General features: G+C 37.3%; 1 protein-coding gene across 6 annotated transcripts in view; it reads left to right on the top strand.

Annotated features, from left to right (window-relative positions):
- Nucleotides 1–2,072: 2,072 nt before the first annotated feature.
- The window catches only part of ank1b (ankyrin 1, erythrocytic b), a 96,055-nt gene continuing 72,912 nt past the window's right edge, over nucleotides 2,073–25,215 (top strand). For all 6 annotated transcript variants that reach the window (XM_026941143.3, XM_026941142.3, XM_026941147.3 and 3 more), the window contains exon 1: nucleotides 2,073–2,415. In XM_026941143.3, coding sequence (XP_026796944.2) covers nucleotides 2,290–2,415 — 126 coding nt within the window. In that variant the 5' untranslated portion in view covers nucleotides 2,073–2,289. The remainder of the gene's footprint in view (nucleotides 2,416–25,215) is intronic.

The following is a 25,215-nucleotide window of genomic DNA, read 5'->3' as shown; positions in this document are numbered from 1 at the left end:
AATCTCTCATCAACAAGGTGTTTCAGCCTGCAGACCCTCTGCACCCTCCGCACCCCATTCTGATGTTTGATATGAACATTAACTGAAGCTCTTGACCTGTATCTGCATGATTTTATGCATTGTGCTGCTGCCACATGATTGGCTGATTGGATTACTGCATAAATGTGCAGGTGTACAGGTGTTCCTATTAAAGGTATACGGTGTGTGTATATTAAATTAAATCATGAATGAAGTCGGTTGTAACATCTGACAAATATAATCTGATATACTCTGGCCTTTGAGTGTCATCCTTTTTCATCCGTTTTCCAGGAAGTATGTGGAATCTTTTTTTTTAATCTTTTGTTACTCTCTTTTTTGTACACTGTTACAACTCACCAAACACCATCAGCCAGCTTGAAATCTGATAAAGCTTCAGACATCAACTTGAGCACAATTTCGTTTTTGTCTAGCACTGTTCCTTTAAGAAGAGACCACTTTTAGTTCAGCTGTTTATTGTTAAAGTTACTGATTGACTCTTTGGCATTGAGGCTCAATGCCACAACGACCACAAATAAAGATGATGTATATTGCAGGTCATGTGACCCCACAGATCTGTCTCAGTGGGAAACACACATTTGCACGGCGGTGTCTCTTGAGCATGTTGCTGGAGATCCAGACTTAGTGTCTTTAATTCCTCATCAGGTGCAAGCAATGCTCCTTACAGTGCTATAATCAGCATGCCTGTTATTAAGGCGTTGGTTTTGAGCAGTAAACAGTGACATTAGGGAGCAGGGACGGTTATTGCTTCTGAGCCCTTTTCTTTTGAAGTTGGCGTGTGTTGAATTGCGATTGGAGATTGCCTGTGGAAACTGATGCTGTAGGCATTTCTTTGTGCTCCTTGGCCTCCTTTTCACTGCGGGGTGTCTGTGGGCCATTTATGAATTTCAGGCCATGTGGTGTTCGGCTGAGGACCTGCTGGAAATGTGAATAAAGCTGGTTATAGGCTGTGTGATATCGGCGTTTTTTTTCCCCCTAAGATTATTATTTATGACACTTTATGAGATATATATCCCAGTAAAACCTTGGCCAAATTCTAAAACACTCTGTGTGATAACATGTTCTACATGTCAGATTATATGATGAACATCCCCTAACGATAGACCACTGATTAAGGAAAATTACTACGTTTTGCTTATGCCATCAATCAGATTGATCCAGGCTTGTGCAGAAAATGGGCTTGCATAAACACAAACATTCTTCAAAGTGAGCTTAAGGTGATGAGGATTTTTTTTCCCTGTCCATTAGCATGTTTCTTTTACGTTTCATCATCACTACTACTATATCTGTAGCTGTCCCATAAGCTTTGCATCATCCTAAGCTCTTCACATATTCATGGCTTTTAGATGAACATTGTAGCACTGCTCCTAATCTGACATTTTAATAAAAAATATCTCCCACTGCCAGTATTTTGTTGTCGCTGTTGTGGCACTAAATTAGCCACCGGTAAACACATCATATTATGTATTCTAAGACCGCCAATCTCAACTCATGACCAAAGAATTCTTTTATAATGTGTTTCCTTTTTAGTCGGTGACAGCAAAATCAGGATGAACATCATACAGTGTAAAGCCGATTTAAGGCTGGAATGTAAAGGGTTACATTATAAAAATGGAAATCCTGATTTGAAATGCATCTGTGCTAGCTTGTTGCTAATCATAGGGAAGGTGTGAAATAAAAAATAAGCTGATTAGATCTGGATGTACATCAAAAGCATACAGTGTGTATACTGTATGTATTCTGGAGCTATGCATGAAGGAATGCTGACAAATGGAAGGAACAAGGGATAGAGAGGGTGAGAGATAGCGAGAGAGAGGGACAGAGAGAGAGAGAGAGAGAGAGAAGGAGCTGCTGCAGTATCCATCCTCACAGTGTTGAGCCTGAGACTGCGTGACTGACTGGTGTGTGCTGATAGAGAGAAAGAGAGAGAGCGAGTGAGCGAGAGAGCAAGAGAGACAGGGTGAGAGCACGAGAGTGAGTGTGTGAGAGAGAGAGAGAGAGAGAGAGAGAGAGGGAGAGGAGGGGGAGGGGAAGACTCCTGTGCGGATGAGAGGCAGGAGGCGGCGGCAACGGCAGCATCAGCAGCAGCTCTTTTTTTGCGGCGTGCTGCCTGGGACCGGCCACCTCGCAAGGCGCTCCCTCCCAGGGGCTTAGCGCCGCCATCTCTCCCGCACTGGCACCTGCAGGAACTGGTGCAGGCACTGGCCCAAGGACTGGCACGAGGACACTGAGGCATACGGGCACAGCGTCACCATGGCGCAAGCCGCCAAGCAGATCCGCAAGAACAAGGACCTAGCCGAGGCCGCGGCCCAGGAGCAGAGGGAGAAAGAGGAGGAGAAGATCAAGAAGAGGAACCGCTCGAAGGACCGCAGGCGCAAGGTAAAGAGCCTTCGGCTTTCTTCCGTTATTTCTGCGAAATCCGAGGAGGCACATCACAGACGCATTAACCAGACATGCACAGACTGGTTTGTAGATCGTGCTGCAGCTGCATTAGTCCGAAATTCATTCAGCCAGGAGATGCAGGAGGAGGAGGGGGCTCAGTGGGGACTTGGAGATGATTGGTTAAGTAAGCGCTTGGCTCTTCTGTGACTCAAGAGCATGCTTTATTCTTTTGAAGCTGATGTCATTTACATCCCAGGCTGCAGAATGAGCAATGCACCCTACACCTCTGTTCTGTTTGCATGCTTTATGTATTCAGCTGCTATGAAGGCAACAGGGAACCTTCGACACGCTCTATTGTTTGGTTGATCCTCTTTCAGCACGGTATATCCCAGTATTTCCACAAGCTCTGCACGTGTGTGCGTGTGTGTATGTGTGTTTGTGTGTGAGTGAGCGTGTGTGATTATTACCTAAGCATCTACCTGAGCTCTTTGTATGCAGGTCCAGTTCTAGAGTATGTGCACAATCCTTCAGAGACTTCTTTTGCTTCCCCGATTCTTTTGCTTCCCCATCAATGCCTTTATACTGTAAAAGCAGAGCTGCTTGGGATACACTCTTTTCAGCTCTTCACTAGTGGGATAAAGCCTCATGATTTCTGTGCATGTGACCGGAGGAAGGAATCCACGACGACTGTTATGCTTCGACTAGATTGATCTGTCAGGCTAGCATTTATCACGCCAGCACTCCACTACGCGAGCAGACAGAGCTCTGAGGGCGGGGTGGCTGAGGAATGTCACTGCTGTACTAATTAACAGTCTCACACACATGCAGCCACTCAACACACGGGAAGCAAAAGCAATTTAAAGACATGGACTTTTTCATCGTCAGTATGACTCCAGATATCACAGTAGCCAGGCAAGACCTTGATTAAGATTAGTCTAATTTATTAGCATATCTAACTATGCTAATGTTGTCATGGTGCAAGAACTTGCATGACATCCTTAGAATTTTAATGTTCAACATTATGTATTTCCAGCCACTGTTATTATGCCAACACATGCACACTCACACACACTGACACCATCTTAGAACAGAATTGGCTTGTGCTAAGCTTGTGAAAATCATACAAATGCTTAGCAGAGTGTGAGGGGTGAGAGAGTAGGATCCAAGATGGCCGCTACTACAGTGCTGAGCTACGCAACAGTGTGTCATGCTGTACTAGAAACTATATAAGCAAGTCTCTTTGAGACACCGAACAACTGGGACACAGTTTGAGGCAACTGTGTGATGATTAAACAGTTTGCATATGGAGATTTCATCACCAGTGCAAAACTGAAGAAGCAAACTTCAGACACAAAACATGTCCCAACTCAACCCTTCATTTAGGGTAAGGGGTGTACATTTTATTTTTAGATGTTTAAAGTGGCAATGCTTGCTGGTTTTGTAATAAAATATTAATTACAACTGTGTGCAAAAGTTTGTAACCCTAAGGTGTTTAAATGGAAATTTTTTAAGAATGTATCTCTTCAATTTACAAAACAACAGAATTTGAAAAATGAAATGTGGGTGTATTCTGCAACAAGGCAACAATCTGAAACATAAGGCAAAATCAACAATAAAATGGTACAACCGAAGTACAAAATAAGATAAGTGAATCGAAAAGCTGCTCAGAGTATATAAAAGATGCTGAAGGTGGTATAAATGTGCTAGCAGGGCTAAGCTGTCAAAGATAAAAAGACATCAATATAACGTTTCATTCCTGACATCCACATAAGAGTATTTCTGGTTAACAAATTTCCTAAAGCGGATTATTGTGGACTTTTTTGGAACTGAGCACAACAGCACCACCAATGGGTGTAAGCAAAACACACTATATGTTATGAGGAAGCGAGGCTGGTGCTGATTTCTTTCTAGCCCAAACTGTAGATTCATGCAGCCTATCAGTGATGGCCTGTGTCAGGTGATTACACAGAGTGACAAGCCCCTTAGATTCGAGCTCTATTTGGGGTGATATTTTTCACACACATCTGTAACAGGTCATCAGCAGTGACTGAGATGGCGCATGTAAAATACAGTCAAGGCTTTAATGAACATGAATGAGGTGGATTATTTACTCTATCGTCTACAAATTACACAAAAGGACAGATGACAGATGTGTACGTTTAGTGTTTTTCAGTTAAAATAAAAGAGTTACAACTATTCTGTTTACCTTGTTTGGTATTCAGAGGAAACATAGCATGATGCAAGTTGAGTCTTATGGTCTTGGAACACGTACAATATTAGAAATCACGAATGCAGCTGTCTATTTGCCTTAAATGTGTGTGTGTAATAGTTTTCCCCACATCATTCTTATAATGCTATGATGAGATTGTGTAATGTAAAGCATAGAGTGCAAAACCTATGTACAGGTAAAAGCTATCAAATTCCATTGTCTTGCTTAAATGAATACATTACACAAGAAAGAGCTAAAATCAAAGGTTACGCAATAAGAAATAAACAATGAAAAAAAAAAAACAGTGACACAATCAGTCACAGTCCTCAATACCACAGAAAAAACATGAAGGAAACAAGCTGTATGAGCTATCTATTTAAAATATCAGGCTAGCTGGCAAATGAGAGCCAGAAATGAAAACAGAAAATGGCAGATGAGATTTGCTGCCTCAGGTCAATTCTTTTGGTGCCTAGGTTTACAGTAAAGTAAATGATACTGTACAGCAAGGTGCTTTGATACAGTATAGTCTGAAGTACTGTAAAGCTTTTCCCAGAATACCAGCTTGGCTACAATATCAAATCGGAAAACTCATTTAGTACTTAGTATTGTACGAGTATTTTACTGGTTTGAACTCATTATTGTGGTGTAGTAATTACAGAAATTCATTACAGCGTGGGCAAACATGTTAAAAGAGAATATTAATATATTCATTCATGTCCAAATATACATTATTTGAACGTTTTGTGCAGAAACTAGAAAATCCTAAAAAAAAATCTTGTTGGTGTATATTATATTTCTTTCTCATTTTAATTTCGTGATAAGGGTGCATTTAATTTTGTGCTAAGGATTAACTTTTGCACTCCACTATCTAACAGATTTCACGCTGCCTTAATAAATCATGCTGAACAGCATGGGGGTTGTTGAGTAAGAAAACTGAGATTGTTTGGGTCAAAGGAAAATGGAACTGTTTTTCTCAGCATTTATCCAATAAAAGAGGCGATATGAAACTCAATAAAAATATGAATATGAAAATGCTACTACAGGATACTACAGAAATCCAGTAGGGGCATATATTTTTCCTTTTCCTTTCAGTTATTGCAAAATCATGGCTTTTTACTTTTTACTTTGAGATAACGGAAGTGGTTTTGATGTTACAGGAACTAGTGGAGTCAACTAGTATAAATTCTGATTGCTTTATTCCACAACTAGGTGACTTCTGACCATCAACATCTTAAATAATGGTGTAAACTAATATTTATCATTATAAGATTTCATTTTTCATTACAACTTCTGAAATTATTACAACTAATTTCAACATTTTGGTTTTAAAATCTAATCCTTAAAATACACACACACCTGTGGCAACGTCACGCTAATTGAATTCTGTCACATAAACCATATGCTATAACGTAAATATCACTAACATGTTATCGGCATGTAAAAGAGCTACTGTGTTTACTAATTGAAAAATAAATGCTAGTATGGTTACTATTTGAGTAATTATGATAACTGAAAAATAATAATTTGGTACAATGGTCACGACGGTTTACTTTCCATTCGAGCTGTTAAATTTTGAAGCATTGCTCAGAATATATATTTCTTCACTTGTTTTTATAATGTTCTGTCTGAACTAACACGTTATGGCAGACTCACGTTGTGATGTAGTGTTAGAGAAAGTTGCTGTCTCACTGTTTAGTGTAAACAATGCTGCTGGAAATGCGAGAGCCGCCTTTTTTCAAAACGGAAATGCATGATAGCACTGAATGCAAGTAGTTCATACCCAAATGTTTGTCTGTTGTGATGCTTAGCAAACAAAGCTTACTGTTACTGATATTGTGGAGCCAAAGAATTGTTTATTGCTAGTACTATTAATTATAAATATGGATTTTATCATATTATTTTTGTCGCTGTTTTATAAAAGTCACTCAAGGGCATGTGTGACAGTGATTTTATCATGGGTGATAAAGAGAAAATCTGCCAGTGCAATCATAGTAATAATTTCACCTGATTGGTTTAATGATCTGATAATAATAATTTAGGGGCGTAGAAAATCATAGCTTACATTCAAAATGATTACGCTAGCTAAGATGTCACTTTTTGGAGGGGAGGATTCTTTACCATCATGTTCATTAAATCATTGTCTAGAATTTAATTTGATTTAAAGGGTGTACTTTCTTACAAAATACCTCTTAAAATATTACATTAGTTTCACTTCTTCAAAACAAAAGTCTGGGCTAAAATGATTTTTCAAGCATTAAACGTATCCCTGAAGGGCTTTGAAGTAATTTTAAGATGCTTGAGTGAGACGCCTGGAGTAGCAGATGTCAGGGCAGCCAGGCGTGTCCTGTGCAGGGGGACAGAACCAAACACAAGTGAATGCTTTGATAATCTTATTTTAACTAAACCCAGTGTAACTGTCCAGTTTCGTTTCTAGTTCTCAGTAAATGAAATGCATATAATTTATAGACAGAATTAAAATTTTACATTATCTAAGTCACAGACCTCAGACTTCATACTTTACACCAGACTAAATAGTATCATATTAAATTAGGTTAACTTGTGTTATACCATAGCACCATTCTATGGCAATATATTATAAGCAATATATTATAAGCATATTCCTGAGTATTTTATTCCTAACTTTATTCAGGGCCTGATTGGATTTTTTTTTTTTTTTTTGACAAAAATCAACCCCTTTTCTATCCTCTTTGGTTTCATATTGCTATGTATCATTTATCACCTAAGTCTGTTATTCCTAAGCTATTAGATAGACTAGTAGTGTTCCTATTCTTTTTCAGGGCCTTTCAAGAGCAAACTAATGACATTTTGGTGAAAAAAACTTGCTAGCTAAGCTAACTAGGCTTGCTTTTACATCTCCAACGCCTCTGAACCCAACCCCACCACAACAAAATGTTTTGAATTCCCCTGATTATGTTATATTAGATTAGATTAGACAACTGTACAATTGTCTCAAGTAGAAGACACAAATAAAGTGGAAACCACAAATAAAGTAATTGTACATGCCACCAAAGTGAAATGGCCATGAGGTTAAAAGTGATAGTCTCCGCCTCAGACACTCTGGGAATCAGAGTCTACTGGGAATCTTTTGTACACTTGTTTGGCCACGAGCTTCAGAATGCTGGCTGCAATTTGATTGGCTCACTTCACATTCATGTTGACACACTTCCGTGTATACACACGTCTGTTGCTGGTTTATGATGGAAAACTAACATTTCAACCCTGTGACACGATGAGGTGTTTGAAGCAGGAAACAGTCAATGGATTTATATCATGTTTTAAGTCATTGCCCTTCTTCAAGGTGAAGCCTCCACTGAGATGCTGTACTTCACAATTCACCTGCTGGCATTGACAGTCACCTCATCAATAAAGACAAATGAGACAGTTCCACAAGCTGCTAAAGATGAGACCCAATCCACATGTGTCGTAGGTGAAGGATTCTGCTTTGAATTATTAACAAGACTTTTTCTTATAGTATCTTCTTATTCTTCACACTTTCCTCATTCCAGCACCACAAATCCATAAAACTTCCACAAATCCACCAACTAACCAGGATTTGTGTTGTGGTGGTGTGTTTTTTATAATTGTTTTTATCCTTCCATAAATGTTAAATAAAGAAAATTTCAACATATCAAATATTATTCATTTTTATGAAATCTCATTCATCTTTAATAAATAACACATTACTTACAAATCTAATTATTATTACTGTTAGATTATGTAGAGTGACATGCAAGTCCTTGTGTAAGTTATACTATAAGTTACAGCTATATTATAAGTTACTTGTGTATAAGCTACTATAGAAATGATAATGTATAAGAACAAGTGCATTAATATAAACCTGTGATTTGCGGAGCCACTGCTGATATAGAAAATTAATAAACAACTTCTGGCTGATAAGAATCCAGAATTTAGCAGAGACCACACTATATTGGAGTTTATTGAAGGTTGTTGCTAGCTAATTTGGTATGGTGAGGATTACAAAACGCACACCTGTTAAGTCTTATGGTTTATCCGGTTTACAAGGTTTATAGTTGTGGTATCACGGCTGTGAAAACTCATGATTGCTTTTTTTTTTTTAACACTCAAAGCATTTCCCCTCTGCTTTCAGCTGCTCTTGTTTGGGGGTCGTCCGTCTGCATATTTCGATTCTTACACCCCAGTGGCTGGGGTTGGTACCCTGACCAGGAATCAAACCCAGGCCACAGTGGTGAGAGTACGGCATGCTAGCCACTAGTCCACCAGGGAACCTTTTTTACACTCAAAGCATACCAATAAATGGTGCATTGCAGAATGTCATTACAGCAATTCTGGGCTCAGTAACCTACACTATATAATATGTGGGTCTTCCCAAACTGTTGTCATTCAATTGTGTAGAATGTGTTTGTATGCTGTAGCATTAAGATTTCCATTCATTGAAACTAAGGGGCTGAGCCCAAACCTGTTTCATCACAAAGTGCACAAAGCGAGGTCCATTAGACATGGTTTGCCAAGTTTGGTGTGGAAGAACTCGAGTGAGCTGCACAGAGCCTTGACCTCAATCCCACTGAACACCTTTGGGATGAACTGGAACACCGACTGTGCATCACGCCTTCTCGCCTGACATCAGCGCCTGACCTCACTAGTGCTCTTGTGGCTGAATGGGCACAAAGTTCCGCAGCCACGCTCCAAAATCTAGTTGAAAGCCTTCCCAGAAGAGTGGAGATTATTATAAGAGCGAGGGGGGACTAAATCTGGAATGGGATGTTCATAAAGGATGTTCATGGGTGTGATTGCCAGTTGTTGTTTGCACGGTTGGGTTCTGCGTCACCTGTTTCCTGCTTCACTCAGCTACTCTGTGAACTGAAAACCTTAACATTTCTCTGTGATTGTGGTTTTCCTAACAGTGTGCACGTGTACACTTGTGTGCTGACAGCAGGTGTGCACTTTGCTTATCAATTGCCAGAAAATGACTCACTGCAATCTCAGGCTCTTTTTCATGCTTATTGCGCATAGTATTTTGTTTAAATTGCAATGGTTTAAGCAATGAACAAATGTCTCAAGTGTGAAACGCACAAATGAAGAAAGAGTTCAGTGAGAACAGTATTTTGTGTGTAGGTTGCACAACTACTAATTTTTACTAGTTGACCAGTAATTCGAAAACGTATTTGACTAGTCAAGTTTTCGATAGTTGAAGCAAAATATCAAGACATAAGACATCTCTATTTTGGCTGTATCATTTGTGCAGCAAAACCAAACCACACTTCAGCTAACAGCCATATACAGGCTACAGATTAAATAAAAAAAAAAATCTTTTAAAGTGCTTTTTTAGGCTACACTGTTAACAAAGACAGTAATAAATAAATTAATTAATTAATCGGTGCAATAAATGTGCAAAATAATAAATCTGTGTATCACTATATAAGGATGTTAAAGTGTATGTTAATGTGTAAACTACAGTCTTAGAAGCAGCTGAGGAAAATCTAACTCAGACCTGGGTGATCCAATAATAGACAACTTTGTCCAGTGATCCTTTCGTATACACTTTTATCAAAATGAAATATTGACATCAAAATGGCAAACACAGTGCTTACAACCCTTAGAGATAAAATAATCAATGAAGAGTTGGTGTGATGTGTTCTGACATGAAACAAGCACGGTGTATGTTATTTTCTTATAATACAACAAGTTGCCAAGGCTAACCATTTTTTAGGTAGTCAGGAAAGACACAATATGTTTTATCTGGTTATAGTTACATTTCATCTTGTGATGAAACATCTGCATATAAGAGCTCGGGAACAAACACTTGCTCGAAAATCCAGGCAATAGTGTCATTTTACATGATGTCACCTCACAGTATTTTCTGTTTTATGAAAATACAGAACACAACAGCATTTGCATACAATTTACATACAAATTACGAAACAGTATTTGTATTTCCAAAGCAATTCTTAAACTGATCTATTAAACATACTGTTCTGAATCACAGTGTGCAATAACAATCCAAAAACAATTGTGAAGAACAGATATTCAGTGGGTGATATACAGTGTGTGGAGGTCAGAGACTGAGGTTAACCAAGTGCACCAAAATGAAATGTCCACTGTGGTAACATTATGGCGTGACCACCATGCAGTTCATTAGGATCGTTATTCTGTCATGCTTTTAACAGTGGTGTGCATTTTGGAGAAAGATAAAAAATGCACTGCTAGATGCTTTAACATCTTTCCCAGTTACTGCACATGTTAACAATGAGCCAAGACATGTACGATTTGCTTCCTTGCTGATGTGGTTTCTGACACTGTATGACACACTGGTATCTATAAACATGGATAAAAGGACATTGTAAAACATAGATCCATTTATTTCTGAGCACATAGACCTGTAGCAACAGTATTAGACTGAAGTAGGCGGAGTGGCCTAAAGTTTAAAGATGGAATTGTACATTGGAAGTGATTCAGATTGTTCAGCTCAGCTCACCCTATAGAGCTGACCCTTTTGGCTCCTGAATTTTGAAGCTTATTGCCAATTTTTTAACCAGACATTTTGCAACATTTTGACATTTACCAAAAAGGGTTAAATGGCTCATATATGGGAGTTGGCTCTCAAAGAGCTGGTTCAAAGAGCTGACTCGTTTGCAAATGACACATCGCTAATTCAGATGAGAATATAGTACAAATTTTATTTGTATTTCTAACAGAATCATTCTGTTAGAGCCAAGAAAATCACGGTGTCCGAAATCGCTCCCTCACTCACTATTTTCTATATAGACTGTCCTATATAGAGCACTGTGTAGAGAACACAAGTAACACCAGGCAGAATTTAGACAACGCCTACTAGTGAGTGCTCCAGAAATGCAGCATCATGACCCGCCATTAGATAAACAATTCAAAAGTTAGAAATTACCTTGAATTCGGACAACACTTCAAAGTGGCTGAAGCCCAAATAGTGCAAATAGTGCAAATGTCTTTTGAGGAGAGTGTATGGTGGTTAAGCAGCTTTCAGAATGGTAAACTGGTAGCTAAAAGATTCCTTTCCACAAACATGACTACTAAAAAACCCCCACTAATCTTAAAGGTAAAGGTTAGTTTTAGATTTAGAATAAAAAATTACAGTTAGGTTAATAACTATAACCATATGAAAGGACTTTAATAGTGCTCCTCCAGTCTCAGTTCTCAGTGGGTTCAGAGATCTAATTTCCCTGATCTTCTTGTAATCCTTACAGTTAGGACATGGACACATTTATACAGCATCTTCACAATTAATGCAGCTCTGCTTATCGTTGGCCTCCAGGGCTCTAGTGTTCTTTAACTCAGGATCAAGTACATAATGGTGGCTTAAAAGCCACACAGAAGCCCATTTTCAGAGCCCATTTGTATCATGTGAAGCTGTGTTAGGTTTGAGATTAACCCTTTAACAATCTCAGCAAGAAAAAAAAAACATGGAAAGTGATTTCTTTGCAGTGCTTAAATGTTTTTTTTTTTTTTTTAATTATTATTATGGGTCACTTATAAACCATGAAGCGTGAACAAAAAAGACTTATAGCTTTAGCTCTGACAAAGCGCTGATTCTAGAGGCTCCTTCCAAAATCTACACCAAAGCAACAATTATACTTTTTTTTCATTAAAATGCTACTTTAAAAATCCAATCAGTAAATTTTGTAAGAATCCACCACGTATGTGCATATGATCCTGTGAATGAGCTGTTACTATAGAAATGATAACATATTAGAGTGACAGCATTAATATAAATCTGTGGTTTGCCTTGCAGCCAGTACTACTGTCAAAGCTGCTGTTATAGATTATTGATTAATATTGATTAAATGTTGCAGTGGTGGCTCAGTTGTTAAGGCTCTGCATTACTGATCAGAAGGTTGGTTGGCTCAAGCCCCAACACTACCAAGCTGCCACTGTTGGGCCCCTGAGCAAGGTCCTTAACCCTCTCTGCTCCAGGAGTGCTGTATCATAGCTATCCCTGTGCTCTGACCACAACTTCCTAACAAGCTGGGATATGCTGAGAAAGGAATTTCACCGTATTATAATGTTTATGTAACAAACAAAACCTTTCTTCTTCTCGTGTCAAAGCAATGAAAAAATTATTCATGGTTTGATCCTGAGAGCCTTTGTGCTAACTGTGAGAGAATGAATCTTGCTTGTTAACAACAACAACAAAATAATTCAACAATACACAGTCAAAATGGAAATGTTGCACATGACTGCAGTGCAAGCAGAGTCTCGTGTTTCAATTGAATTTTTTTGAAGGTATTTGTAGAGCATCACTGTCTGCTGAAACCTCTCGGGTTCTGCCATCCTTGACTCGACAAAGCGGAGGCGAGCCAGCAGTAGGTGGGAAGACACAATAGACATCAACACTCCACTCAGACACGTTCTCTCAGTTCCCAGCCACGCTGGCTCAATATCAAACACCTATCAGCTCTCTGAAATAAATGTCAAGTCGACTGGCAGTGGGAGGTGTCGTCAATTTACAGAATACTACAATAAATCTGTTGGGACAAGAATAAAGTGCTTAAAGTGATTGGTCAGACTGCAAGGTCAGCAAAAATGGTTTACGAAAAAAAAAAAACCTAATGTACACATTTATTCACTTACCCTAAATGTAGTCAGTGAGCCAAGATGTGTTTGAGGTTGAAGGGCTGCTTCTTGAATTTTGTATTTGAGTGTTATGGGGCGGCCATCTTGGACCAATTTTTCCTTAGCGATTTGGTATTATTCCGTCCCCCAGGGCCCACCCCCTAAAATGTGAAGCTGGAACGGGCCCTGTTTTATACTTCCGGGTTTTTGCCGCTGTAAGTAACTTTACTTCTGGTACAGCAAGCTTAAGTAGAGCGCAAGCAGAGATTAAGGGCAAAAAGAAATGGCTTGCTATGTGAACAAAGCTAATCTGACAGACTCGCAAGCCAACCGGCAGAATTTAACCTCAAATTCGTGTAGCTCTTCATTCCTCCTCATCTATCAGTAGCATCTAGTTCTGACAGTGAGTACAGTGAGACAGCAACTTGTCTTTCATAATGCCATATCAGAATGAACATCTGCTGCAAAGTATTTAATACCAAACAAATGTAATATTCTGAGCACTGCTGTGTCCCTATGTGCACAGCACCTTCAAACTATTTAAGCTTCCATAACTTCCTAGCTCAGAGTGTATATATATATATATATATATATATATATATATAGCTTGCACTGCAGTCAAGTCACTGCATATATATATATATATATATATATATATATATATATATATATATATATATATATATATATATAAACAAGAACTGATTTATTTTTATATGTAATTGAGAATAAGAAACATGAAATAATTCAAATTAATTACAGCACGCTTTGTCTTGCACCTCTTTGGATTAAGTGGAGTTAGAAAGGCCCAAGGTTAGGCTTGTCATTATGTTAAATGGTGTGAGTCTTCAGTTTTTATCATTTTTCACGGGCAATAAGACAGCTATAAGCTTGAGGGGGTGAGAGGCTAAAATGAAAGCATTTTGAAGAAGAGAATGAAAAGAATCTGTGTGTGTTATACTGCCCTTGAGGTCTGTATATGCACGTGCCTTAGCTATTTTTGCACTGTGTTTAGCTTTGCTGTTCATTTGCTTGATTGTGTTATTGAATATTTTCAATATTACATCAGAATTACACTCATCGGAATCAGAATTACACTCAGTCCAAAGCCTGGGATTTTTAATGGTAATGTACCTTCCCCAAAAATTCTGGAGTAGCGTGTACATGGGAATACACAAAAATGGGCATATTACAATAATTCCATCATAAAATGCTAACAGTCCATATGTTCAGGGAAATGTCTACAAATGTGTGTGTTTGTACTCTTGTACAGTGTACAAGACAGACAGACTGTTGATTCTTTTCATTAATTAGCAGATCATGCTATGATTTTTATAATCATTGATGATTTTTCTATATTTAATGCTATCTGAAAACAATAGCTCTCATTTATATTATGCGAATGTTTTATGATATCCATTTTTTCCCAGACATATCCTTCTTATTTAAGATTCAAAACAGTGGTCCAGCCAAAATGTTTAAAAAAAATCTCAAAATTGTATGGGATTTTCTAACAGTAGAGCTTTTCTTGAACTCAAAAGTAGCATCACATGGTACTGTGTAAACTTTGCTAGGAATTGTAATAGGATTTGTTAAATGAAAAGATATGGCAGGAGACAGTTGATAGCAAGGTTAATGGAGCAGATCTGCATTGCAGCAATGCTGAACACCAAACTCAACAAGATAAGCACAAAAATGTTCATATGAGGATACATATTTACAGTAAAAAAACCTGATTTTGTTCTGGACACAGTACACCACCTCAAGTTCTAACTAGTTTAGCAAAATAAGAACAATGCAAGTCGTGACCTCATTATCAGTACTGAAGACCCACAGCAAAACAAGGGCCCTGCAACTTCTATATCTGCATACAGGAAGAACCAGCACTGGTGAAGCATCTGCATATTTCTACATTTTGTTAGATTGGGACCAATCCATTAGATGTATATGGTGAGAGAGATATTTCAGCAGTGTGTGTCGTCCTCTGAGGTGCTCTCAGTTTGACAAGGCCGTATTAGAAAGCAGAGGGGGCCAGAACTATAAATCTGGATATAAAATACGTTCTGCTTTAAAGGTCAGCTCCAGTGAATGATGTCAGCCTTGGGGGCTATATGATGATGTGAGACAGAATAGCAAGAACTAAGACACCACTGAAGAAGTAGAAATGACTTACACACATCAAGACTTTCTTTCCCTATATGTAATTTTTGCAGATGTTAACCTTTAAATGAATTCATTTCCAATTATTTTGCAAATTAGTTGTTAACACAAAGCACCTTTACAGAAATATAAGAATAACGGCCTAATAAGTGAACTAAAGGAGACCGTGATGAGGAAAACTCACAAAGAACATTAGGTACAAACGCTGAGAGGAACTCTAAAAGAGGAAGCTGTCCTCTGGTTGGCATCAGATTGTGGGATAACTGTAGGAAAAACTGTAGGTGTGCCATTATAGGAAAATAATCAATGATGGTGTGATGTGATGTGCACCCTGAAGAGAAAAGGATTTACTGTTAAAACCCCAAAGAATATTAAGAATATTTATTCCTCTTAAACCACAGCAATTTGTCAACAATTTTTTCATTAAAGGAACAATACATTGTACTTTTTAGTTACATTTAACGTTATAGATTATCTGTGAAACAGTTTATTTCCTGTTATAATAGCTATAAACACTTATTCCTTTATCAGCCTCTATTTTTTTTTCTCTAAAATAAAAGATTTTAAAAAAGACAAAAATTACAGAAATGCTGAAGATTTTGCCATGGGGGAAATGCTCACACTGGAGACTCCTTAAATAAATGTTAAGTAAATGTATCTCTACAGAAAACTTCTTCATGTCAACAAGTACACACATTTTTAAACCCATTTATGTGGAACGTCTGCCATACAAGTCCCTGTGTAAGGCATTGCTGTAGAAACGATGATGTATTAGAATGAGCAGTTATGACCTGTGATTAATCTAAGAAAAAACCTCCTGACCAATCAGAATTCAGAATTCAACAGCATTGTGGTATACTGTAAACTATAAAAACACACTGCTATCAGCTTCACTATCATGTATTTCCCTCTGACCCTGGCCCATATTTTTTAACAGGTTACTGTTCTTTGTCGCAGAGAACATGAGCTCTCTGACATTTAGACGAGTTCTCACTAGGACGATTATGTAAGTCAGGGCTGGATGGTTTCTAGTTCTTGTTGGTCCTTATTGCTGCATTCCTCATGTCCATTTCCCTGCTGCATGTGGCAGAGATCAGTGATGCCCTTGCTGGGGTGTAAAGGAGAAATTGAGGTTTCTTCATCACACGTCCTTACCTCATCTGTGCTTATTCAGCAGCGCAGCAGTGATGCATTGATATTGATGGATAAGGGCGAGTCTCGTCTTCCCTGGCCTGTGATGGAATTCTTAACCATCCTCGCTACACAGTTCCCAAGACTCGTATTTATCATCTTGAATGTCCTTCAGAACCAAGAAAGACATCTTACTAGGGCTTCTTCCTGTCCTCCTAATTCCAGAACTTCATGTCTGTTACATAAATCCAGCTTTTATTTGTATATTCAAATACTACAAATGTTCTCTGTAGTGCAAAAAACGCTATTAAAAACATGGTTATAGTTGTATTAAATTTCTTCAAATTAACCATTTAACGTAATTCCTGGACTATAAGACCCTTTTTATTTGTATTATTTGTGTGTAGTAATGTAATGTAGCAGGAGCTGAGACTTACAAAGCAAAGTGACATAAATTCTATAATTTTCTATAATATAGCAAATAACATTAACAATAATGTAATATAACTGTATGATAATATATTGAAAAGCATTCCTATATATTATATTATTAAATATCTCAATTAATTATTACTTTTTTCTAATTAAAAACTTGTTTCTCACTTACTCCTAAACAGTTGTTGCCCTCTAAAGTATGAAGCTATTAAAATATTTCAGCAGTCTTTATTTCAACATTTTGTAGGGAAGATGTTTGCATTTATTAAGTAACCTGTAGTTATTAGATTTCTTTAGATGAACTATCTGCCATATTTTCTAGAATATAAGATGTTATTTTGTAATGTAGCAGGTGCTATATGGTCTCATATACTTTAGACCAACTTCTTTGTCCACAAAATACAAAATAATATGTAATATTTTAGTTACGTAATTTAGGAAGCACTTAGAATCAGGTTCCATGTTGAACCGCTGAAGCCAGATAGTCATGAAGACAAACATCACTAAAATCAAATCACTACAGAGAAAAATACAGGCTCCTAAAGATGTCTAAGTTTTATTCTCATTTGCAGCATGTCTGGAAGGCTTAGTCACATCCTGAGGCTTGACTAAAGAGCTGAGTAGAAACATACCCTTACTTCCTCAGATGAATCTGCTTCAGGAGAACTACAGGCTCAGGATTTCCATGAGAGCAAATATAGTTAATGCAATATATCCCATTTCATTCATCCACTGGGGAAACCTCTTCCTGGGAAACAGGCTTTCCAATATGGCTTTCTTCCATTAGGGGAGAGGACTTCAAGAGGGGTGCAAATGATGGCTAATGGAAGTAAAGTGAAGCTGCAGGAGAAGGCACCTCATTTTTTATTCCATCCTGAGTCTAAAATTGAATTAAGGATGAAGGATTTATAGGAGTGCAGTGCGGGTTTTCCAGTTCACTGCCTCAGTGGAGTACAGCGAGACATGAGGTGTTAGAGTCAAAGAGAAATACTCATTTGCTCTGTCTTTATGAACTGCAGAGACATCACCTTCTTATGTGCATGTATAGAAGGTTTCAATAGGTAAAACATATAGCATGTAATAAAGTCTACTTTTACCTTTAAAAAAGGAGTTGCACAGTGATACAGCGGCTAGCTTTGCTACCTCATAGCTCCAGGGTTAACTCTGAGCTCTGGTTACTGTCTGTGTGAAGTATCACTTGTTCTCATGTCCACATAGGTTTCCTCCGGGTTCTCCGATTTTCTCCCACCCGCTAAAACATGCCAGATGGTGCACTGGTTACACTAAATTGCTTATGGGTGTGAAGGTGTGTGCATAGTGTCCTGCAGTGGACTGATGTCCTATCCTGGGTGTATTCCCACCTCACACCAGACCAGGATAAAGCGTTTACTGAAGACAACACTGAAGATAACTGAACAACCTGTGGGTGGAGCTTTTTAAAACAAACTGCCTCAGACGCAGCATAACTGGTCCACTAGTACCATTTAATTTCTCCAATAAAATGTTTATACTACCAGCAAGACACATATCCAAAAAATCGTTAGCGAAAATGAACTAGCCAGCTAGCTACCTAGCTAGCTAACAAGCTAACACTATGGTGTATATAACTTATGGAGCTAGCTTACTTCCTGGGCAATTTTTAGTTTAACGCCACTACTAAAAAATGAACAAACATGCTAGTTATCAAGAAAGATTCTAAGTAACACTAAATATCCACCAACCTACCTAGAAAGCTAACAAGGTTAGTGACGAAATGAGTTTATGGTTTATATATGCCTTCACGCTAGGTAGCTCAGTAATCTTTTTGGTTTTACACTACTCCTAAAAACAAATAAACATGCTAGATAGCAAGAAAGTTTCTAGCTACTGTAACACTAACTAGCTACATAACAAGCTAATGTTACTAATCAAAAGAATTTATGGTATACCTGTATATACCGTATGAAGCATAGGTAGCTTTCGGAGCAGTTTTGCAGTTTAACATCACTACTAAAATGAATGAACATGCTAATTATCAAGAATGTTTCTAGTAAACAGAAAACGATTCGACTATCTAACAAACTGATGTTAGCAATGAAAAGAGTTTATGGTTTATATACCTTGAGGCTAGGCAGCTTTTTGAGCAGTTTTCTAGATTAACACCACTAACAATAACCACTAATAAACATGTTCATATTTTTGATAATACATAAAGATTAAGATTCTAGTCTTTTCACATGGCATCAAAATTAAAAGATTTGCCATGCAGTCAAAAAAAAAAAAAAAAAAAAAGTTCTGCCCTCCCAACGGGTTTTGACATTACATATAAATTGAAGGGCATAAATATACCATACTGTAAATACACTACTAAATGGGTATTTTAAAATTAAGCTCCACAGATATGGTGCATCTGCTGGAGGCATAGTTGCCAGGTCTCAGCAAATTTTCCAGCCCAACTCCATCTCAAAAACAACACAAATATACCTGAAAGTAGCCCAAAACGTTTGTGCACTGGAAAATTGGAGACAGATTTTCTTCATTTTCTCAGGCTTTGCATTGGAAACAAGTTCACAGTGCTGCACACACATCTCATTTGCAGTATCTGAAATACCCCTTGGACATCTGAAACACCACCCGTGGACATTTTTGGAACCTGCTTGCAACTATCCCAAATTTGGCATATAAACTGCAACCCAGGAGAGATGGAAAAAATGTGAGTTATAGTCTGAAAAATACAGCAGTAAGAGTTAAAATAAGATTAATGTGGTGTGAGTCATTCTATTGTGCTGGTTACATCGCTGATAGGTATCATTGCTCCTTTTCTGCCTTTGTATACATGAGAAAGAAAGAGAGAGAGAGAGAGAGAGAGAGAGAGAGAGGGATTTGGTAAATAATAAGGAATGTAATAGAGGCTTTTGTGACTTAACAAAGCCTTCTTTAACTTTGAAACTGACAAAGATGGAATAGATAGAGGAATAAAAATGGATGATGCATTAATTTATTGGATGTGTGAGTGTGTGTGCTAATCTGTTGCCTAACTGCTGTGAGCTGTAAAAATGTGCTTGTAAATTTAAATATTCTATTAGTATTCTACAGTCTTTTTGATAGACTCTTTTTGAGAGTATATCAAGGTCAGGGATTGTGAAGGTGACATAATCAGAAAGAAATATATTGCAAATATTGCGCGAAGCCACAAGGTATGATGCTAAGTGTATGCTATTCTTTAGGCCAGTCATAGCCTGATGAGTGTTGTTCCAAGGTTAGGTGCACGTTTGACTCGTTCTATAGCATATATTATTAATGTGTTATGCACTGTAAGATCGTGAACCTTACAGGAATCTAACTTTATGGCTGTTTTACTCTGAGTGTGCTTAGCTATGTTACTTGGCCAGAAATATAGCAGCCAGGATTATCTGCTGGCTAATTTGAACTATGCAAATAGGAAAAGGGAAAAGAACATACGTTTTTTTGCCCTTTATCTCGCTCTTTCTGTCTGACTCAGCTGTTTTTGCCTGTGGCAGAAGGTCACCAGATACAGCAGGCCCTCATGGAAACAACGAAGGTGAAAATGACACCTAGCCATTGCTAAATTGATACAGACTTGCACTCTCTCTCTCTCTCTCTCTCTCTCTCTCTCTTCAATGGTGACTTTAAAAATTGTTACATTTATCTTAAAATCCAATTGGAAAGAGAGTTTATACTAATATAGAACCTGCATGTTCCTGTATGCTTTAACAGGTATGCTAGCTCCAGCAAGGATCAACACAGCTAGCAAGCTAATTTGCAAGCTTAAATTATCAGTCAACAGCTAAACAAAGACTATTCAAAACGACAACCAAGTATCATCCCAGTTTGTGATATATTTGTGCAAAAAATCCTTATTTCATGCCATAGTCACTTTATTTCTTGATAGTGAAATGATGATTCACAAACTTTGCTTTATACAGTGGGGTCCATTAGTATTTGGAGAGTGACACAATTTTTGTAATTTTGCAGCTATACACTACCACAATGGATTTGAAATGAAAAATCAATATTTGATTGAAGTGTAGACTTTCAGCTTTAATTCAAGAGGTTTAAAAAAAATATTGCATTAACCGTTTAGGATTCAGCCATGTTTTATATAGTCTCTCCATTTTCATAGGCTCCTCTTTATGGACCTGACTGTAAGAATTGCAACTTGCAAATCCCTGCAATCAGACCTTTGCACATGTTATGCGGCAATAAAGCGAACATATATTTCTTGTTGTGAAAATGCATTCGATAACCTTCTGTTGTTCGCAATTTCATATACATCTTATTCAGTTAGCCATAATAGTTTATATTCTTTTGCTAAATTAAATTGGACTAGAAAGAGATTAGAAAACAATGTTTTATAGCGTAACATATAACCTAAGTTATCTAACAAGTTTAATGACCCATTTTCTCTCTTTAAGTTAATGAACTTCAGTGCAGCTTGTCAAGTAACTGACAAACCGCAAAGTGTAAACTCCTCTGTCCTGAAGACTTTACTGTGTCAGAAAACTGACTAAATGTTACAAAGCATTGAAAATGGAGACTTCTTCCATATAATTTTCCACATAGAAAACTTCACCATTTCAACAATTATATGTCTTTGTTAAATAACAACACAAGAATTTTCAGATCCGTTTATTATTAATTAGTTTATTATGATTATGTGGCATGTTCACCATACAAGTCCCTGTGAGTGAGCTTTTACTATAGATATGATAACATATTAGAACAAGAGTGCATTAATATAAACCAGTGATTTGCAGCTGCACTACTGTCAATGTTGCTGTTATATAAAATTAACAAACAGCAAACTCACAACTGAGAGTTCAGCAGTGCTGTGTTATAAATGGCTATAAATAGCTAAATGAGAAATGGTGAAATCTAATTTGCTAATCCATCATGATGTTTAGCAACTAGCTAAGAACATGGAAGCTACAATGTCTATGTAGTTGTAGTCTGTTTAGCCATAATAGCTAACCTGGCTTTAGAGCTAATATTAGCTTCCACTCGCCATATCAATAATAAACTTGTTGGCTAGCAGCATGTAGCATGTGAGACCAAGTGCTTTTCAGCAAAACTTTTTACTATTGAGAAACTTCAAATAAACAGATTTAAAAAAGCTGTATTTTGTTAGCTCACTAAGTCACTTTTCCTTTCATTTCATTGCACATGATTCACAAACACATGATTATGTCTAAGCTAACACTGTATGTAATGCTGGCTCTGTATGGATGATTGGGAAAAATAACAAACTAAATATGTAATATGTTGTCACTTTTTCATGATGAAAATGTGAATGTTGCTTCTTGACTTTTTTATTTATTTATTTATTTATTTTTATTAGCCTACGTCTATAACACGCTAAAGGATGTACATGGCTTGGTTTGAGAACAGGGTGGGTTGGCTGTGAGTATTTCTCCCTGATTCATGTGTAGGGAATGAACATTCAGGATTCTGTGTCCATGTCTGGAGGATTAAGCTGTGGATATACTGGCTGGTATGAGTACTACTGTAGGATAATGAATCTGACTCATCCTGGTCATCCTCATTTTTTTCACTCCTTCTCTGACTCACCCCACTTCTCCATATTCATCGTAAGTGCCAGAAGCTTACTCAGAGTGCTTTCAGCACTGAAAAAGCCACTAATTGCTCTAATTCATCTTCAACACTGGGTCCATTGCAATACCTTCTTTATTCACTGACCAGGGCAGATGTGGTATAATTGGCCTTCTAAGAAAATGTATAAAAATAATTTAGAGAAAAAAATTGAGTGGCGATTATTACTCTGAGATCATATTGTACTGGGCCCTAGGTACCAAAATCATTTCCGTTCTGTCACACAAACATGGCTTGTTTGGAACTGGTGACATCAGTACCCAGTGGGTGGGGTTATTTTATCACCATGACAACAACTAGATGTAACATGGAAGGCTGAAAGGCAGTATATGTCGAGGCATTTATATTGTAGGTCATCTATAGTTATTCATGGCATCTTAGTTATTCATGATGCATAGCCAGGGAGGTAAACAGAAGGTTAATCCATAATTGTAAAACAGGGAGTTAAAAACCAGAGGAAAAGGAAACAAAGGCTCAGAACCAGGCATGGACAAATCACTAGCCTCAGCAGATTTCATGTGCAGAATATTATTTTTTTTATTTATAGTTGCTTTCACAAAACAAAAGTTTTGGTTTGGTATTTATTTTTAAAATTAATATACTTCATAGTGATGTGACACATCTCGATGCTGCAACTATTGCACAAACTACTCGTTCTGAATCCCTCCATCTGCTGCACTACAAACATTGGCTGAGGTGTGAACTGATATCAGTAGAATGGTTTTACTATTCGGCTTAATTACAGAATCATGAACATACAGGTGTGTGGAAACACTGACAAAACAGAAAGATAAAGCACAGTGAAAAGCTGTCATATTACTCTCTTTCTAGCATGACACGTCACCTCGCAGTTAACCATATCAAGAGAAAATAAAGACACTAGCCTTACTTAGATCTTAATAAGATCTTTTATATGAAACATGAGCACAGAACACCATAGCTCATAGCTGAAGCATTTGCCAAAAGTTCATAGCCAAATATTTGCTTGTTGAGGTTGCAAACATGATGTGCCACAGTCTGGATTAATGCATTTAACTTGCAAATTATTTTCCCATAAGATAATGGTAGGTAATGGGTAATGTAATATAATGTTATTATAGTGAGTGAAGAGTAGTGTGAGGAGACAAGTCTAAAGAGAAACTTTCTTTTTCTTTTGTTGTTCAATAAACTCCTGCATACATTGAATGGACATTTATTCTGTTAGATATAAAAGTTATATATTTACAGTGATATAGATCATGACCTTTTCCCTTTTCCTGAGAGCATTTAAAAAATAGTCTTTACTTACATATTCTCTGTACAAACATATATTCATACACTTCTTTTTTCTCTAGTGTAATAACACTCATAATGAAAATTAGAGAATAGATTTGGACATAAATGTTCAACAGGGAGGAATATGGAGAAAATTCTGTGAACATATGAGTTCAAATCTGAGAAAGAACAGATTGTTTTAAATGAAATTGGGAAACTAAATTTATGACCTCAAAGAGTTGTATAATTTAAATAATAAATAATAAATAATGAGTGTATTCTATCATCCAATAGAATGTTGATTTTTTCTTTGTCTTTTACTAAATGAATAAAAATAATAATGAAATTAATAATTCATGAATGTAACCATATATACCCCAAACGTCTGTCTCAACCCTCGTAGCACTCTGAGGTAAGGTACAGTTGGTAAGGTAAGAGTAGCTTCCCTGAATGTTGAGGCAAAGACTGAAGTCTTGCTAATTCACAGTCAAAAGAATGCCACTTTGGAAGGAATTGTGAAGAGAAGGTTGTGATAAGTAAATAATTGTGTCTGTGTTTTTGTAAAGTAAATAATTGTGTATGTGCTGTTTCATCTTTCCTGAGTGTGTGTTGCTTGGAGACCGCTGACTGGGGGGGACAGGAACCTGTGTGTGGTGTATCCGGCTCCTTCTGGGGCATTAGAGATGACCTGCTGACAGAGCTTCACACACACTCTGTGGGAGATCCACCACTCTTCTAGTAATTCTCTCCTCTTACATTAGCCTTAACACAGCTCTGGGGTCTGAACACTCATGTGTTATTTAGCCCTTTATTTCACTGAAGAACACACTCATTTCCACTGATTTATGGCCTTCGGTTTCGGATGAGATTGAAGTCCTGATTTACACGTCTGCATCCTCGTATCTGTGAGCATGTGTGAGCATTGTGAGCCAGTGTTTGCACTGGTCTTTGAAAAGGGCTGGATTTGAGAGAATGTTTTTTTGCACTGTACTTGTAATGTTTTACACTGTTTATAGTTAATGAATAGTATTCCACCATCTTAAGTCCTATTCAGACTGGATTAGTTTTATTTATTTTCCCATGTCTAGAAAGAATATTCTGTCTTATACTTAGTATCCAGTTAATATATCCATAAGAATTAAAACATTGGTAAAGATTCTGTTATATCCTGTGGGAAAAAAGGTTTAGTGCTTTTTCTTCAGTATATTCTCTGATCTATCATTTGCTGCCAAAACAAAATTTTTAGGGTTTTTGTTTGTTTGTCAGTAGAAAGAAAGGAAACAGCATGCATGGTTTTCTATTAGCTCAAAAATGTATTAATGGTCTGTTTTGATTTCAGGTTGTCTTTAAAAACATGGTATATAATTGGATGGATTTCAGAATCTGTGTTCTAGCAAGAACACTAAATGGTG

This window comes from Pangasianodon hypophthalmus, chromosome 15 (assembly GCF_027358585.1).
Source record: "Pangasianodon hypophthalmus isolate fPanHyp1 chromosome 15, fPanHyp1.pri, whole genome shotgun sequence".
NCBI classification, from domain to species: Eukaryota; Metazoa; Chordata; class Actinopteri; order Siluriformes; family Pangasiidae; genus Pangasianodon; species Pangasianodon hypophthalmus.
The sequence above is the reverse complement of the archived record's forward strand: the minus strand, read 5'-3'. Positions and strand labels throughout refer to the sequence as shown.